General features: G+C 43.7%; 1 protein-coding gene across 2 annotated transcripts in view; it reads left to right on the top strand.

Moving 5' to 3' along the window:
* The window catches only part of PRKCB (protein kinase C beta), a 328,287-nt gene that overhangs the window by 218,283 nt on the left and 92,834 nt on the right, over positions 1–17,170 (top strand). For both annotated transcript variants that reach the window (XM_040458748.1, XM_040458747.1), the window contains exons 5-7: positions 3,006–3,162; positions 4,373–4,507; positions 15,014–15,110. In XM_040458748.1, coding sequence (XP_040314682.1) covers positions 3,006–3,162; positions 4,373–4,507; positions 15,014–15,110 — 389 coding nt within the window. The remainder of the gene's footprint in view (positions 1–3,005; positions 3,163–4,372; positions 4,508–15,013; positions 15,111–17,170) is intronic.

Here is a 17,170-nt window from a genome sequence, read left to right as displayed (position 1 = left end):
GGTGCCAGGTTTTTTGCTAAATGTGTATATTCTGCATCCGATTGAATGGTTCTGAAATGTAAAGTAGCTTCTAGGCAAGACCCTGACATACTGTAGCCTGTATCCACCACACTATGTGACCTGGCTACCAACTCGTTAGCAATCAGCTATACTTTGAATACATTTGTTTTTTCTATATTCCTTGGGGACAGGATCAACATCTGATGTTGTCCCTGTGTCCCCGTGTCCCCAGTGCCTAGCAGAATTCTTAATGCCTCGTGGGGACCTGCTTATCGACCTTCACTGAGTCGAAGTCAAAGAGGAAAAGTTCTTGCTTTGGGTGCAAGAATGAGGTACAACCTGCATGAGGATGAGATGGAGTGAGAATTCAGCCTTTGGATAAGTGGAAGCAAAGGCCATATGCTGGAGTGCAGAAATGCATCCGTGCAGAATAACTTACAGCTTGTGTCCTGGGGCCCTTTGTCAATCCCCCGGAAGTCCTCCCAGCCCCCTTTCCATCTCATTTATTCGGTCCTAACCCATTACTAGCGATATACTCTTAGACAAGTCAGATGTCATTACCTCCACTCACACCAGCAATGGTCTGCGGCTTGGTTGTAGGAAAATAAAGGAAAGATCTTTGAATTTAAGTAGTGCTGGGTTTTTTGTTTGTTTGTGTTTTTTGTTTCCAGATAAATAAAATGGAAAGAAAGAGGCACAAGCAAGCGAGTTTTGGGTGTTTCCAAGAGAGTGATTATAATGCACTATGAACTCTAGGCTGGGGGTGAATTAAGTAAAGGCAAGAGGAAATAGGGAGGAGAAACTAGGCTAAGTATATATTGGCTCAGGGGCACCTGGGTGGCTCAGCTGGTTGAGTGTCTGACTTGATTTCTGCTCAGTCCTGATCCCAGGGTTGTGGGATTGAACGACCTGAGAATGAACATTGCTGAGCATGGAGCTTGCTTAAGATTCTCTCTCTTCCACTGCTCTCTCTCTCTCTCTCTTAAAACAAATTAAAAATAATATTGGCTCAACAGACTGGTGGTATAAGACTTGTTGCAGTGGAGTACTAGGGTTAATGAAGTGGAAAAACAGGAAGGAGCATAGGATTGCAGGGTACACGAAACAGAGACTGGGAAAGTGGTGTAATTTCTGGGATGATAAACTTCAGGGAGGAGGTGACTGTAATAGGGTAGAAGCAAAGGTGATAAGGTGATAAGACTGTAATAGGGTAGAAGCAAAGGTGATGAGGGGGTGCTCTATCCCCTACTTTCCAATATTCTGTTTCTATTGTATTATTGCGCTTACAGAACACTTAGGAAAAAATGTCGAATAATAGCTGTGGTAATGAATGTCTGTCTCATTCCAGACTTTAATGGGGCTGCATTTATCATTAACTACGGAGCTATTATTGCAGATAGTCTTTATCACGTGAAGAAAATTTCCTGCTATCTCTAGCTAATTGCAGTGATCCTATGGTTTGCTCCTTTGACCTATACATATAATGAAAAAAATTTTTAATAATAGATTTTTCTAAGATTGAACCATCTTTGCATTCCTGGTAGGAGTCATTCTATATTAGCCTTCTGTTACATTGCTTGATTCAATCTGCTAATATAATACTTTGGATTTTTCTATCATAAGTCAGATGGTTGGCACTGTATCCTTAAGATCTGCACAACTCTCATTTTCCTGTCTCCTTCTCTTGGCTACCTACATTACTGACTTTCAAATTGACTCCTAGCTAACCTCTTCCTGTTTCTGTAAGTTGATGTCTTACTCCACCTCGTCCTTCCTGTCGCTAGTTGCGTCTACACTACTGACCCTCTGATTCCTTTCTTCTTTAAGCTGGTCTTACAGCTTCCTTTACTCAGGGTGTTCTTCATTGAGGGTGAAGTCTACCTGTAATGCTGTGATATTTTTCCAGCCTTCTCTCTGGGCTGTCTGGGGATGACAGGTACACCTTGGTTTGGAGCGCAACTCTTTCTTTTTTAGCTTTTGCTTTTTGAATCCAGGTAAAATTCATGTAACATAAAATTAACCGTTAACCATTTTTTAAAAGTTTATTTATTTATTTTGAGAGAGAGAGAGAGAGAGAGAGCAAGTGAGCATGAGCAGGGGAGGGGCAGAGAGCGAAAAAGAGGGAGAGAGAGAATCCCAAGCAGGCTCTGCACCATCAGTGCAGAGCCTGATACAGGGCTCAATCTCGTGAACTATGAGACCGTGACCTGAGCTGAAATCAAGAGTCAGATGCTTAACTAACTGAGCCACCTGGGTGTCCCATCATTAACCATTTTAAAGCATATAGTTCAGTGGCATTTAGTACATTCACGGGACTGTATAACCATCACCTGTATCTAGTTTCGAGAAACTTTATCACTAGTAAAGGAAACCCCTCACCCATTAAATAGTCAATTCCCATTCCCCCTACCCACCAGCTCCTGGCAGACACTGGTCTGCTTTCTGTATCTGTGGATTTACTTGTTCTGGATTATTTCATATAAATGCAACCATACAACTTGTGACCTTTTAGGGCAGAGTACACAGATGTTCATAGCTTCACTACTCACAATAGCCAAAAAGTGGAAACAATCTAAATGTTCAACCAATGAATGGATAAACAAAATTTGATCTATCCGCACAAGGGGATGATCTTCAGCCATGAATTAAGTACTGAAACATGTTACAACATGGAGGAACCTTGAAAACATGCTCCATGAAAGAAGCCAATCTCTCTTGTTGGCTTTGTGGAAAGCAAGCTTAGAGAACGTACAACTAATCTCGGAGGCACAGTGGGTAGAGCAGTATGAAAGTCAGAAATCAGTTTGGAACCAATATGGAGCAGAGGCTGCATCTTACCAGTTTATCTCACTTTGTATGCTTCTTAGCTATTGATGTTGATACGTTACACCTCCCAGTAAGTAAGTGTGATGCTAAGGACTCTTCCGGACGTTCTACAACCCTCACTGGTTGATGCAAAAACATTTTGGGGCTATTAATGCTGAAACTGCTTTTTCTGTTTCCAGTAAGAGATGCTAAAAACCTTGTACCTATGGACCCCAATGGCTTGTCAGACCCTTATGTGAAACTGAAACTGATTCCTGACCCCAAGAGCGAGAGCAAACAGAAGACCAAAACCATCAAATGCTCCCTCAACCCCGAGTGGAATGAGACATTCAGATTGTGAGTTAAAATTATTACGCCCAGCGCGGGTGGTGGAGGTTGGCCTGTGGGCCACCTGAGATCGGGGAGTGCCTCCCCTAGCTTCCATTTCATTCCTCCCTTCCCTCCTTCCCTCTCTCCCTCTCCCCCGCCTCCCTTCTCTTCCTCCCCCTCCATATGCATTTTTGCATTGCAAGCCAAGTAAAAATTGGAACTTATTTTTTTTAATAGGGTTGAGAATGTCTGTGGTGTGGGGAGTGGGTGGGATAGAAAATAGTGTGATGTGTTGCTAGGTGAAGGCAAGTTGTGGGAGAAGTGGTCTCTGTGAACAGCGGGACATAACCCAGAGGGTGTGGTGATAACCCCTCTAGGACTCAGTTTGTAGATATGCATGTGCTGAGGCTGCAGCCTGCTGGGAGTTCTCTGCTAGCTTCCATGGAGGGTCTTCCCTGGCTAGTGCTCCAAGAACCTGGGGCCACTTTTTGATGCATTTGGGCCCACGAGCGTTAGTTACGTGAACCGATATTTATTGAACATATCGTGGTTATAAAAAGCACGATATTCAGTGATCTAACTCCACTGGCAATTTCATCCCCAATAACCAATGGTGCTTGAGGAGGCTAAAGAATGTGGCCAGAGTCCCCCCAGAAGATATGGGGTTGAGGGGGATTCGGCTTCCAACAGTCTGACTCGCCGGGACTGTGGGCCCAAAGCATGACTGCTTGTGGGAACGCCATCCCCTCGCTCCTCTCTCAGGGCAAAAGTGGGGGCCCATCTCAGTCTCATTCAGGGATGCACCTCAGAACCATTGGCCTGACCAGCACCAACGAGACTTTTTCCTCTGTACCCATCCTCAGCCTCACGCGAACTCACGTGTGTGCAAACACTCGCGCAATTATATAATTGATATCCGCATTTCTTAGAGTGACTGTGGCAGCAGGGTTTCCTGAACACCACGAGCCCTATTAAGACATAAGGCAGCAGGAGTAGCTAGAACTGTTTCTGTCAGAGCTGGCCTAGGTCCTCTGCTCGGTTAAGCCACAGCCTGGCAAACTGGCAAAGCCTCTCCCTCCCAGGGGATCTCGTCTGGGATTGGAAACAGAATACGTTTCTTGCAATATCTTGTACTCTTTAAAAATTCCTACCTTCGGGGGCCTGTCCTCTTAAACATTTCATCTGCTTGCAAAATCACTGTGACCTCCTCTGACTTGTCTCTTCTTTCCCTTTGCAGCCAACTGAAAGAATCGGACAAAGACAGAAGGCTGTCTGTAGAGATTTGGGATTGGGATCTGACCAGCAGGAACGACTTCATGGGATCTTTGTCGTTTGGGATTTCCGAACTGCAGAAAGCCGGTGTTGATGGCTGGTAAGGAGGATTTTGCTTTGAAAGCTACCATACAGCTTGGTCCGTCGAACGTGGGAACAGTGTTTTCCTTTTCCTCCTAAAATGAAATACGAAGGCAGAGTCACAGAGTGATGGCTGGTAGATTGGACCTACCTCACATATATGTTTTATTTGGTCCTTGTGCTTAAAAAAAAAAAAATCACTCGCTAGTATTTTCAAAATCAGAGCACTTTCCATAGAAGTCTGGACTTCTGGCTTGCAAAACCAGAAATACCTGGACGACTGGGCCTAGAAGGCAACGGTTGAGAACAGGTGAGTCGTTAATGCCCCCTCCAGACAGGACACGGATTTTCTGTTTGCTATAGTCTTCACTATTCTATTGTTTTCTGTCTGTCCTACTTGACGCAGTTCTATGTCTTGGCTGGCCCCATGGGTGCTAAAGTGGCTCTCACGATATACCCTAAAGATATTTGCAATCCACTGTCAGATTCTGGTTTCGTAAGAAGATGCTACTGCATTGGGCCTGCCTACCAAGCCTGGCCACAGACGTGCTGGGAAGAGGCTGTGATGGTCTCTTTTGTTCCCTTCTTGGGGCAAAAAAATCCTTGCTCCCATATTCCCAGCAAAGAGGCTGGGTAAGCCCCCTGGGCAACAGTTTCTCTATCATCTGAGGAAAGGAGTCAGAATACATAGTCTAACCTGGCACCATAGCTTTGGACAAAGCAGGGGTTAGTGGATGCTCTTATCTCTTTAAGAGAAATGGTCTCCTTTCTGAATGCCTTCATTCAGGGCTTTTTCAGTTACAAGTGCAAGAAAATAAGAATCCAACCGGTGTAGCAAGAAAGAGAATGTAGCATCTGGACTCCACTCTCTTCCCACTGTTCACCTTACAACTTCCCTGTCTGTCCTCCTTATTGTAGACTTTTATCCAAATAGATACTGAGTCTCTATTCCATTTGGGTCACTAGAGATCCGTCAGGTATAAGACAAACACGCCCTCATGGAGCTTAGCTTCTGGAAGGGAAGAGAAGAGGAAATGTCAGGAATAACTAATAATCAATTATTATTGACTGTGAAGGAGGACAGAAGCTAAGTGTGTATAAAAGTAAGAATAGGAGGGGCGCCTGGGTGGCTCAGTCGGTTGGGCATCTGACTTCAGCTCAGGTCATGATCTCACGGTTTGTGGGTTTGAGCCCCACGTTGGGCTCTGTGCTGACAGCTCAGAGCCGGGAGCCTGCTTCGGATTCTGTGTCTCCTCCTCTCTCTGCCCTCCCAGGCTCATGCTCTGTCTCACTCTGTCTCTCAATAATAAAATAAACATAAAAAAAATTTTTTTTCAAAGAATAGTAGTAATAAGGTGTGTTCAAGCACAGCTCACAAATGGTTAACAACATTAATTCTCAAAAAATAGATAATGAGCATTTGTCACAGTTTTCCTTAGCTCACACAAATTGGAAGCCAGGAAGATGAATGGCTGATTCTGAAGGTTTGAGAAGCTGATCCTGGTATGCCAGGAGACACAGGAATGCTGACATAACGTTGCTAAATTAGCGGTGACACTAGCTGGTAACCAGGGCAATGAAATCACAACCACGGAGGGCATCCGTCTACCGGACTGGAAGAACTTCTTTTTTATATATATTTTTAAGATTTTGTTTTATTTTTTTTAGGTCTATTTATTTATTTTGGGGGGTGGGTAGAGGGGTAGAGAGAGAGGGAGAGCACTTGAGCTGCAGAGGGGCAGAGAGAGGGCAAGAGAGAATCCCAAGCAGGCTCAGACTCAGGACAGAGCCCAATGTGGGGCTCGATCTCACAGACTGAGATCACGACCCGAGCCCAAATCAAGAGTTGGACACTTAGCCGACTGAGCCACCGAGGCGCTCACAACCCAGAGAGATGAAGAGTTGCATGCTCGTCCGACTGAGCCAGCCAGGCGCTCCAGACTGGAAAAAACTTCTAGAAGTTAGTGTCTATCTTTGCAGAGTTGGGAGGCCATCTGGGTCCTATTTGACTGTGGCTTATAAGTAACAAGACTAAATAATAGTAACACTTGGGGCGCCTGGGTGGCTCAGTCGGTTAAGCGTCCGACTTCGGCTCAGGTCATGATCTCGAGGTTCGTGAGTTCAAGCCCCGCGTTGGGCTCTGTGCTGACAGCTCGGAGCCTGGAGCCTGCTTCGGATTCTTGTGTCTCCCTCTTTCTCAGACCCTCCCCTGTTCATGCTCTGTCTCTCTCTGTCTCAAAAGTAAATAAACGTTAAAAAAAAATATTAAAAAAAATAGTAACAACAATAAGTAGAAGTGAGGAAGGAGAATTAATTAGAAAATACTCTCACGTGACAGTGAAAGGTCACACTGCCATCTTTTTGCCATTTTCCCAAGTTTAACGAAGGTGTGGAAGTCCTCAGCAAAATACTTGCAAACCAAATCCAATAATCCATTACAAAAATCATTCACGATAATTCAGTATTTGCAAATCAATCCGTGTGATGCATCACATCGACAAGAGAAACGATAAAACCCACAGGATCATAGATGCAAAAAAAAAAAAAAGCATCTGACAAAGTAACAACCTCCATTCATGACAAAAACATGGGTAATTTTTCTTAGCATGTGGATGATCTGACTTCACATGCTGCCGTTGTCACTACTGACAGATTGCATGTTCCTTTCTCTTTAAGGCAGGAGTAAAGAGGTTAAAGAGAAACACAACCCTATGGGGTCTAAGTGAGACAGGAGAGAGAATATAATAATAATAATTACAAGAACAATAGCTACCACTTATTGACTCGTACTGGATGCCAGACTCTGTGCTGATCACTTTCCAGGTGTCCTGAAGTCATACACAGGTACCCATAATAGCTTCTTCATTTTCTATAACGCACCCAGACTTTCTTACGTGGTTCTGTGACCTCCTGGTGGCGAGGACAAGGGGACCATCCTGCATATGGTGCCTTCTGGGCTTCACTGCCACGAAGCGGCCGATCCTACCTGGTCCCTGAACCTGTGCCCGCTGAGGCAGGACGGGTCCTTTCCCTGGCTTTGGAGCATCATCTCTGTCTCCTGCACGGGGACCCAGAGTGCCGTCTGGTTTCTCCCTGTTTCCCTGGCCTGCTGCTCCTGTGACGTTTGGCCCTCCACGTAGGTCTGCGTCCAGGGCTCAGGGAGAAGGTGGGGCAGAGCCCCTCTGCTTTTACCCTCTCCTTGCTCTCTTCTCATGGCTCTTCAGGCCCACAGGGCAGGGCTCTCTCCCACAGGTGCCACTCCTTCCTTGGTCCCATGCCTGCCCCCATCGACCCCCTGGAAACAGATGGCAGAGCACAGGGAGGACTGAAGGACCAAGTCCAAACTATCCCCGCATGTACACCTCATCATCCTTCAACTGTCCCGCCAGTTCTGGGTGCATCGTCGTTCCTGGGATCAGGGTAGTCGAGCAATGTGTGAAGGGACACACAGCTTGTAAGTGACGCGCTTGAGTTTGGGCCCAGGTCTTTATGATGCCAGGGCCTAAGCTCATGCACACCACATTCCACCTGCTGGGACGGGGATTGGCAGAGGCTTAGAGGGTAGATGGGTGGGTTTGGACCCTGGGTCTCCTAAGGGGATGGATGCTTTTTGACTTCAGGTGTATTACTTCACCTGTCTGTACTATAGCCTTCTCAGCAGTTACGATTCCATCCATCAGAGATCATTCCAGCCCCTCTCATGCCCCTTCTAGGAGAATCGTGAAGCCGACGAAATTAGAGGAGGGAACTTTTGCTAAATAAAATCTCCTTTGGGATTTTTGCAAATAAAAGTCCTCTTCAGATTCAGGGCCAAGACATCCATGCTGGTGTCTTGGCTGTAAATGTATCAAATTCTAGAAATTCGCATTCTTGTCCCCATGTGATCTTGGGTGAGTTACATCTGGTCTCGGAGACTCAGTTTCCCCATCTGGCGGGGACTGAGCTCTCCCCGCTCTTCTGTTGCGTGGCGATTGGAGACCACGTGACAGATACAGAACAGCGGCGGCTGTGAGAGCTCCCAGATGTGGTGTGCCAGCCTCAGGCCCCTCATCTGCTGCTTTGCCACCAGCCCCGCATCTGTCATCAGATCCGCTCCTTTGTTTCTAACTTTATTTGTTTCTCCTGTCTCCTTTCCTTCCCCTTGTTTTCCAGAGGTTCCTCTGTTTTGCTGTGGTTTATTTTTCTGCAAAGAGGGAGCTCTGGGATTTACATATCAATTCTGCGTTTCGGTGTTCTTGTTTTCTGTGGGTTTGTTGGGTCATTGCCTTTGAATTTCAGTTGAACGTTGCGCTAATTTATTTTTCCTCTCTGAACTGACTCCGCTCTTCAAGAATAAAGAACAAGCATTAGAGAGAATCAAGATTTCCTCCAACTCGTGATATGTTGAGTTCCAGCCTTTGTTGCTTGTTCAAGGTCTGCACTTGGGTTTTTAATTTCCTTTCAAGCGTGCTTTTATTTAGGCATTTTGGAAACCTCTGACGCTAGCTTTTTGTTTTGTTTTTCATTAATAATGTCAAATGACAGTACAGTACTTTATGGTCAGAGAATATGGCCTGTGCCCTCCCCACCCTTCCCCTTTCTTTCTTTCTAATTTAGCTTAGTTCATTGTTGCTAAATGTTCACATTTCAATACAGAGATTATATTTACTACTCGTAGGGCATGCATTTCAGTGTTTATTAATTCCATCTTAATATAATATCTAGATCTCTTAAGCCTTCCTATTTTTTTATTTGTTTCATCTGGCCAAAATGTATAGTGCTCTCTAAGGTTCTCCCAGTAATGATTTATTCAAACATCTGATTTCATCTGATGGGTTTGGTCTTATATGTGTGTGGCATCATCACTGACCACATGACTCTTCAAGACTTATTTTCAAAAATGACTTCTATCAACACTGAATTATGTCTGTTGCCATAGATACTCTTTGCCCATGGTTTTGCCTTGTGGCTGACATTTCTTCAGTGGATATACATCGCGAGTACCTATATACTGAGGAGAGTTTGGTGAGCAAACAGGCAAGAATCTTTGTGTTCACAGAGTTTTCTTTTTATCTGGAGAACAATATACAAAATTTTTAAAGATGAGTAGTAAAAAATAACACATTTGAGGCTGACAAATGCTATAGAGAAAAGTCAACAAGAAACAAGGATAGGGAATGCCAGGCAGTGGTGATAATCTGATTTATTTAATACAGTTCCCAGGAAAGGACACACTGAAAAGGTGACATATGGCAAAGGCCTGAAGGGGGGGTGAGGGAGTGAACATGTGGAGGTCTAGGAAGGGATTGTCCCAGTTGGCGAGAACAGCAAGTGCAAAGGCCCTGAGGCAGGAGCATCCCTAGCAGGCTTGAGGGGCAGAGAAGTGACCTATGTGGCTGAAGCTGGATCTGAAAACGGGGTAGTGGTGGGGGACAAGGACTGGCAGGATCGGGGGGAATGCTCGGCAGATACCATGGGGGCCTTTTAGGAACTTTGTCTTCTGCCCACAGGAGTAAGTTGAGAAGCCAAGGAATGAGGACATCTGATTTACCTTTTAACCTGCCACCTTTGGTTGCAGAGTGGTGAACACAGCTTACCTCATGGACCCTGTGCGTTTTCTTCTGCTTAATCTGAGTCCTTTTGTTTGGTATAGCAAGCGGTGTGTTCTTGGACATAAAACAAAACAAAACAAAACAAAACAAAACAAAACAAAACAAAACAAAACAAACCCTGAATCTGAAAGTCTTTCTTCTTTTCCATAGGGAAACGTTTTAATGTTTATGGTCATAATTGCCATGTTTTCATCATGGTGTTTCTGATTCTGAGGGTTTTTTTCCATCCTATTTCATTTTCCTTCTTCTTCCTTTTCTTCTTCTTTTTAAAAACATTTTAATGTTTATTTTCGAGAGAGAGACACAGAGTGTGAGTGGGGCAGGGGCAGAGAGAGAGACAGATGGATAGAATCTGAAGCAGGCTCCAGGCTCTGAGCTGTCAGCACAGGGTCCAACCTTCTTCTTCTTCTTTTTCTTCTTCTTCTTCTCCTTCTCCTTCTTCAGACAACTATTATATCATTGTTACCTTAAAATTATGTTCTTTAAGCTTTCTTTTGGTGTTACTAATAATGTCATTTGGCTTATTATTTTTCTTTTGAAAAAAAAAAAAAACCCAAAACAAAACACTAAGGCTTTGGAATCAGACTTCCTGGGTTAACATCTCTGCTCCATCATTTCCTCGCTGTGCACTCTTGGGCAACTTACTTTGCCTCTCTGACTCCTTTCCTCATTTGGAGATAATAGTGGTAATTATGTCATAGGAGTGCTATAATACTAAAATAATTAATATCAGTGAAGTGCCCAGTGTCTGCTGAATAGTAAGCACTCAGTAAGTGTTAGTGGTTATTATAAATTGAATAATTATTAGAAAAATATAAATAAGAAAAAAAATATTATCCAGAATCCCACTGCCCAGGAATAATCACTATTGATTAGGAGGTTCTTTTCTGTGTGTCTGTATTGTGTACATGTGATTGTGCATGTGTCTGTGCTCACGTATGTGTCTATGAGGCACAAATGAAATCTTATTGGACATAGTGTTTAGCAGCTTTTGCATTTTTCACCTAACCATGTGTAATGAACACTTCTCCCTATAAATCACTCATCTTGGGCAACATCATTTTCTGTGGTCCATTCTACAGATCTGCCTCCACTTACAGAATTATTTCCTTACTATAAGATGTGTAATGCTTACCTATGTAAATAATTCTACAGCAAAAATCCTTGCAGCAAAACCTTTATGCACAGCTTTCATTATTTCCTAAGGAATCTCTAATCCTGGAATTGATGGCTTTGAGAACATATGTATTATTAAAGCATTTGCCAAACTGTTCTGCAATTTTTTTCAATTTACATTCTCACCAGTGCTGTGTGATGCTTCTCATTTCACCCACACTTGTCAACACCTGGTATTGTAAATTTCAAAGATATAATGCAAGGATTATACATATTTTGTTACTAATTATACATATTTATATAATACTCATTATCATACATACTTTGTTACTAATTATGTGGAATAGTTTCATTTGTATATTGCCATTTGTTTGTATTTACAAATGGCTGTGTCCTGATTTTTGCCTCTCATTTTCTTATTGAATTATAAGAACTTTTTATATAAGATGGATCATAATATGTGTTTCTTGGTATATATGTTGTGATAGTCCTTCCTTTCATGTTGTATGTTAATTTTGGTGAGATGCATTTTTCTTTTTTTAAAGTTTATTTATTTTTAAGACAGAGAGGGAGAGAGAGTGAGTGTGGGGTGGGGTCGGGGTGGGGAGAGAGGGAGAGAAAGAATCTCAAGCAGGCCCCACACTGTCAGCACAGAGCCCGACATGGGGCTCGATCTCACAAACTATGAGATCATGACTTGAGCCAAAATCAAGAGTTGGATGCTCAACCGACTGAGCCACCCACGTGCCCTGAATTTTTCTTAATGGTATATTAAGCATTCACTTCAGCCCTAATCAATATGTAAATATCAGCCTTAATTGCCAGAAAAAATTCTCAGGTTTGTCTTCTAATTTCCTCATTGTTATCTGAATTATCCATCCTAGTGTTCATTGTTTCCAGTGGATTTCTAAATTTAGTAATTATATTTTTCTTTTGAAAGTAGCCTTTTCTAATCTCCCATGGTTCCCTTTTCAGAGATGACTTAGCCTCTTGAATCTCATTGAAAGTACAAACCAGATATTTTTTAGAATTTTCTCTCTTTTGGCAATAGTTCTGTTTCATGGGAGGTACTTACCCGATTTCTCATTGTTTCTCTTTATTTGAATGAGTTTTTCATATATCCTGTTATTTTTTTTATATCTGCCCATCCTTGTAGACTGATGAGCACAGGAATGATGAGTTTCTCAGTTCTAATTTTTCAAATTCAGATGAAGGGAGAAAGGGGTCTTTTGAATTTTTTGGAACTTTTCCTTGTCAGAACAGGGATCCTGTTCCCTGTGGCTATTTTTGAGAGATCCACTGCTGGAGACAGCTACCCAATAGGCAGCCTTCCTGCTCTAGAGGGGGGCATTTTCCCCTGCTGGTTTTGTGCAACTCCAAGTTGGAAGGGATCCCTCCTTTCCTTTTCTCACAGGTACAGCGTCCTTGTTCAGTGGCAATAGTGACAGCATACCGTCTACAGGGCACTTTGATGCATCCCATGCTTCCTGACTATGGACCAGAATTGGTGACTGTCATCCAGTCCCTGTGGTCTGGCCCAGGGTTGTTAGTGGGGTTCAGTCAGAGATCCCATTGACTGGTCACAGCTTGATCTGTAGTTTCCAAAGTGGCTTAGACTGTACACGGTTTGGATGGCTCATGGTTGGGCATTGGTAATACTGAGTTGCACCCTGACCAAGCTGTTCTTTGGCCAGCGCTCCTTCAAACCTTCAGATTAACCACAAAGAGAGAGTCCCTTAACATTGTTGCCGCACCCTTAACATTCTTTAACTCTTGCTGCTGGCTGAACTCTCATGTTAACAAAGAGGTCCAGGCATTAGGCTCAGAACCTCTGATAAGCCAGGCCATCTGCTAGGACTTGTGTAACTTTGATTTGCATACATTTACTCTTCTATAGTTCCTTTACTTGTAACCCATTGGCTTCCTTCTTGAAGTGTATTTATCATTTAAAAAAGAGATGATATAATGAAAAACATCAAGCTGACCATAATATCTAGACTAGGAAAATTCACAAAGGCCAATAATGTTTGCCAACCACTGCTTCATGTTCTCTTACTATGACTTTAATTTGCGGGAATTCCTAGACGTCTCTGCTGTGTGGATGGCACCCTTGATTGCCAGCAAAGATACAGTTGTTCTCCTACATTTGCATTTCTTTTGGTCATTTCAATGGAAACTGGGAAGAAGGTAATTGAATATTAAACGTGGAGGCCTAAAGGCTCAACTAGTCCCCTCTGCTTTGAATCACCTCTCCTCCTATTTTTAGAAGCTGCTGAGGAAGGTTTGTGAGTGGAGGAAAAGTCGTCATGAAAATTGTGAACTGGGGTTAGGAAGTCTTTCTTTGGGAGTGAGGTGGTTTCCCCCCCACCCCCCCACCCCAGTGACTCAAATATCTTTGGAAGGTTCCTTCTCCTTCCTCACTCTCATGTTACCCTTTGAGTAGACAGAAAGATCTTTGTGGTCAAAAGCCTACTGAAGCCATCTTGTTTATTAGGATAATGTCAATATCAGTAATGATGATGATGATTTCTTTTATCTCTTGCTAAATGCCAAGCACTATGCTTATCATTTTACGTGAGTCACCGGATCTCAGCTTGACAATAATCCTGTGAAAAAGATTTTTTTTTTTAATTTTTTTTTCAACGTTTTTATTTATTTTTGGGACAGAGAGAGACAGAGCATGAATGGGGGAGGGGCAGAGAGAGAGGGAGACACAGAATCGGAAACAGGCTCCAGGCTCTGAGCCATCAGCCCAGAGCCTGACGCGGGGCTCGAACTCACGGACCGCGAGATCGTGACCTGGCTGAAGTCGGACGCTTAACCGACTGCGCCACCCAGGCGCCCCGAAAAAGATTTTTTTTTAAGTAATCTCCGTGCTTAACATGGGGCTCAAACTCATGACCCTGAGATCAAGACTCACGTGCTCTTGCAGCTGTGCCAACGAGGCGCCCCTGAAAAAGACTTTTGTTCCAATTTATTTATTTATTTCAAATGTTTATTTATTTATTTCAAGAGAGAGGACAGACCTCGAGTTGGGGAGAGGCAGAGGGGGGGCGGGTGGAGAGAGAGAGAATCCCAAGCAGGCTCCACGCAGAGCCCGATGCGGGGCTCGAACTCACAATCTGTGAGATCATGACCTGAGCTGAAATAAAGAGTCGGATGCTTAACCGGCTGGGCCACCCAGGTGCCCCTGTTCCAATTATAGATGAGAAAGATCGAGGCTTAGAGGGCCTAGCTAGCTTATCCAGTGACCCAGGGAGGCAAAGGCAGAGGTGAGATTTGGACCCAGGCAGACTTTGACCAGGGGCTTGCGTACTTACCCACTGAGGGATGCCGTTTCTCAAGAGGTTAATACAGGGCACTTTAGGAAGACATCTGCAGAGAAAACAGCGTCATGGAGACAAGTCTGTAGTCATCCAAATGCTGCTGAGTGAGTGCCAGGATGCTGGGAGAACGTGATAAGAATCCGTCGACTATGGGAGATCTTCGTAGCATTCTTTCAGAATGGGAAAGCACTTGGTGGAGAAAGTATGTGCATGTGGAGAGAGAGGCAGAGTCAGCCAGAAGTTTGCATCTTATAAACACAGTACATTCATTTTTTCTGATATCTGTGGAATAGTGACAAAAATACAGCATGCCTGGCTACAGACATGCATGCATGTGTACACACACACACACGCACACGCTCCCCAAAAGAAAAAACCCTCAACACGTTTTTTGAGGTAGAGCTGTCTACAGTCTTCCTTTTCTTATCCTAATCAACAAAATAATATCGAGTACAGTCATGGAATTTGTCATGTCTCCTTGTCTCCCTTTAGGTTTAAGCTGCTGAGCCAGGAGGAAGGCGAGTACTTCAATGTGCCCGTGCCGCCAGAGGGAAGTGAAGGGAATGAAGAACTACGGCAGAAATTCGAGGTAAGATGTCTTTCTTTCTACACCGGTGGGAACTGGTTGAGTCTGCCTCTGTGCCATTTTGCCCAGTTATGGTGTGGTTTCTACCAAGGCCTTTCATGACTCTGTGCCTTTGCAGTATTATTCCGCCTCCCAGAAAACTCCTATGTATCCTGCAAAACCCCAGCCAAACGTACCCTGTTTTGTGAAGCCGTTCCCACCTCCCTGTCCTCATTTAGATTTAGACTTCTCCTCGAAAGTGCTCATTCGCTCCTTGAGTCATTGTGATGGTAGCTTGGACCGGGACGGTAGTAATGGTAAATGAACGAAGTGGACTGAGAAGTGATATATTTTAGAGGCTGAATCAACTAGGCTTGCTGAGGGATAGAATCTGGGTTTGGATCCATTGGCGGGATGGTGCTGTACTGTTAACAAATGGACTTGTTTGTGCTAGTGACTTCATGAAATGCTCATAGGTGTATCTTCCAAAGATGAAGAGCCCTTGGCCGTAACCTTGGACTAGAGTGCTGCCTCTACATTTACCTTAGCTGAGCCCCCTCCCTTCTGTGGGGCCAGTAAACCCCATTTTCAGCTACGTGAGAGGAGCAGATGTGTAGGACACATTCTAGTTTTACAAAGAAAATGTTTCGGGGAAGATGGATTTGAGTTATTTCATTACATATGTATTGAATGATTTTAAAGTAGTTTCAGAAGGGAAAACACATTATTTTGTTTGCACAAACTCAATATACTGAGTCTGATGGGAAATCATCAATTCTAGATAAACAGTGGTGGCCTGCTAAATCCAAAGAAAAATGAATAAAATAGCTAAAATGAATTAGATCACTATCATTTGTTCATCAAGTAATCACACAGGCAAATAAAAAAAAAATTGTGACCAGGTAAAGTTCTGTGAAATAGAGGTCCGTGTTACTTTGAGAACATCTAGGAGGGAGATGTAACTTTGTCTCAGAGGACAGGGAAGGTGTCATTGAGGCATCAACAGTGCAAGTTAACAGAATAGAGAGGCAAAAGAAAATTCCATTCAGAGAGGACAGCATGTGCAAAGGCCCTGTGGTGGTGGGGTTACATGGTAACTGTGTGAACTATAAAGGCCAGTGTGGGTGAAGGAGAGAGAACAATGGATGAGTTCAAGGTAAGACTAAGGAAGTAGCTGGTCATCACAGTAGAAGGACTGCTGGCCTTGGCAAGGATTTTGGCATTTGTCCCAAGATCTACCTTAATTTCCCCCTCAACTTGACAGAAATAGCATTTAAGTATTGACTCTTGTGCCCTCCACAACACTAGACTATGGTGATGGGTCTGACCCAGGGGGAAGGGAATATCCCTTCCTGGAAACCAGTGGGACAAACACACGGGCCTTGGGCTTATTAGTCACTCTCCAGTGAACTTGGTAAGTGAAGGTTATTGCCGTGGAGCCGGCTCAAGCCCATATGAGCTAGTAAAAGGACTTCCCACGCAGCAGGGCCAACAGCTGGACACTTGACTCACCCTTCCAGAGAACACCTTCCATCGCTTTCCCTCAGCTTTTGGATGAAGGTGTGCCCATTTGCTGCCGTGTCAAAAATGTACTGTTGTGGGGACAAAAAAAAAAAAAAAGGCCACTATTTTCTCACATAAAATAAAGTCTCAGTTTGCAAAATGATCTCTTCCATCCTAGGGCAGCCGGGGTGACATTTCAGGATGTCAAAGAAAACAGTTCCTACATGAACATGGCATTTGTTGGGGCCAGTTATTGGCATGAAGTACAGGGCTGTTTTATCTGCGTGCAACAAAACGCATCCGTTTATTTCTAGCAAGAGCCTGCAAACGCTTGTTTATGCCTGAATTATAATTGCCCCATACCATAGTTGTTGATTAAAAAAAAAAATGCTTCCAACAGACCGAAAATTATTCTCAGACACATAGAGAAATTTCAGTTGACCTTGAACGTGAGAAATGTAATCCCTACGCAATAAGCAATTAGCACCCAGAATGACTCAGAAATTACTTTCAAACCTCTTATCTGGAGAAATTCTGAGTGATGGTAAAATCGAGCTGCTGGAGTTGGGGTAATAGAATTT

The sequence above is a fragment of the Herpailurus yagouaroundi genome, unplaced genomic scaffold, assembly GCF_014898765.1.
Source record: "Herpailurus yagouaroundi ecotype Mexico unplaced genomic scaffold, PumYag 222, whole genome shotgun sequence".
In the NCBI taxonomy this organism is placed as follows: Eukaryota; Metazoa; Chordata; class Mammalia; order Carnivora; family Felidae; genus Herpailurus; species Herpailurus yagouaroundi.
The sequence above is the reverse complement of the archived record's forward strand: the minus strand, read 5'-3'. Positions and strand labels throughout refer to the sequence as shown.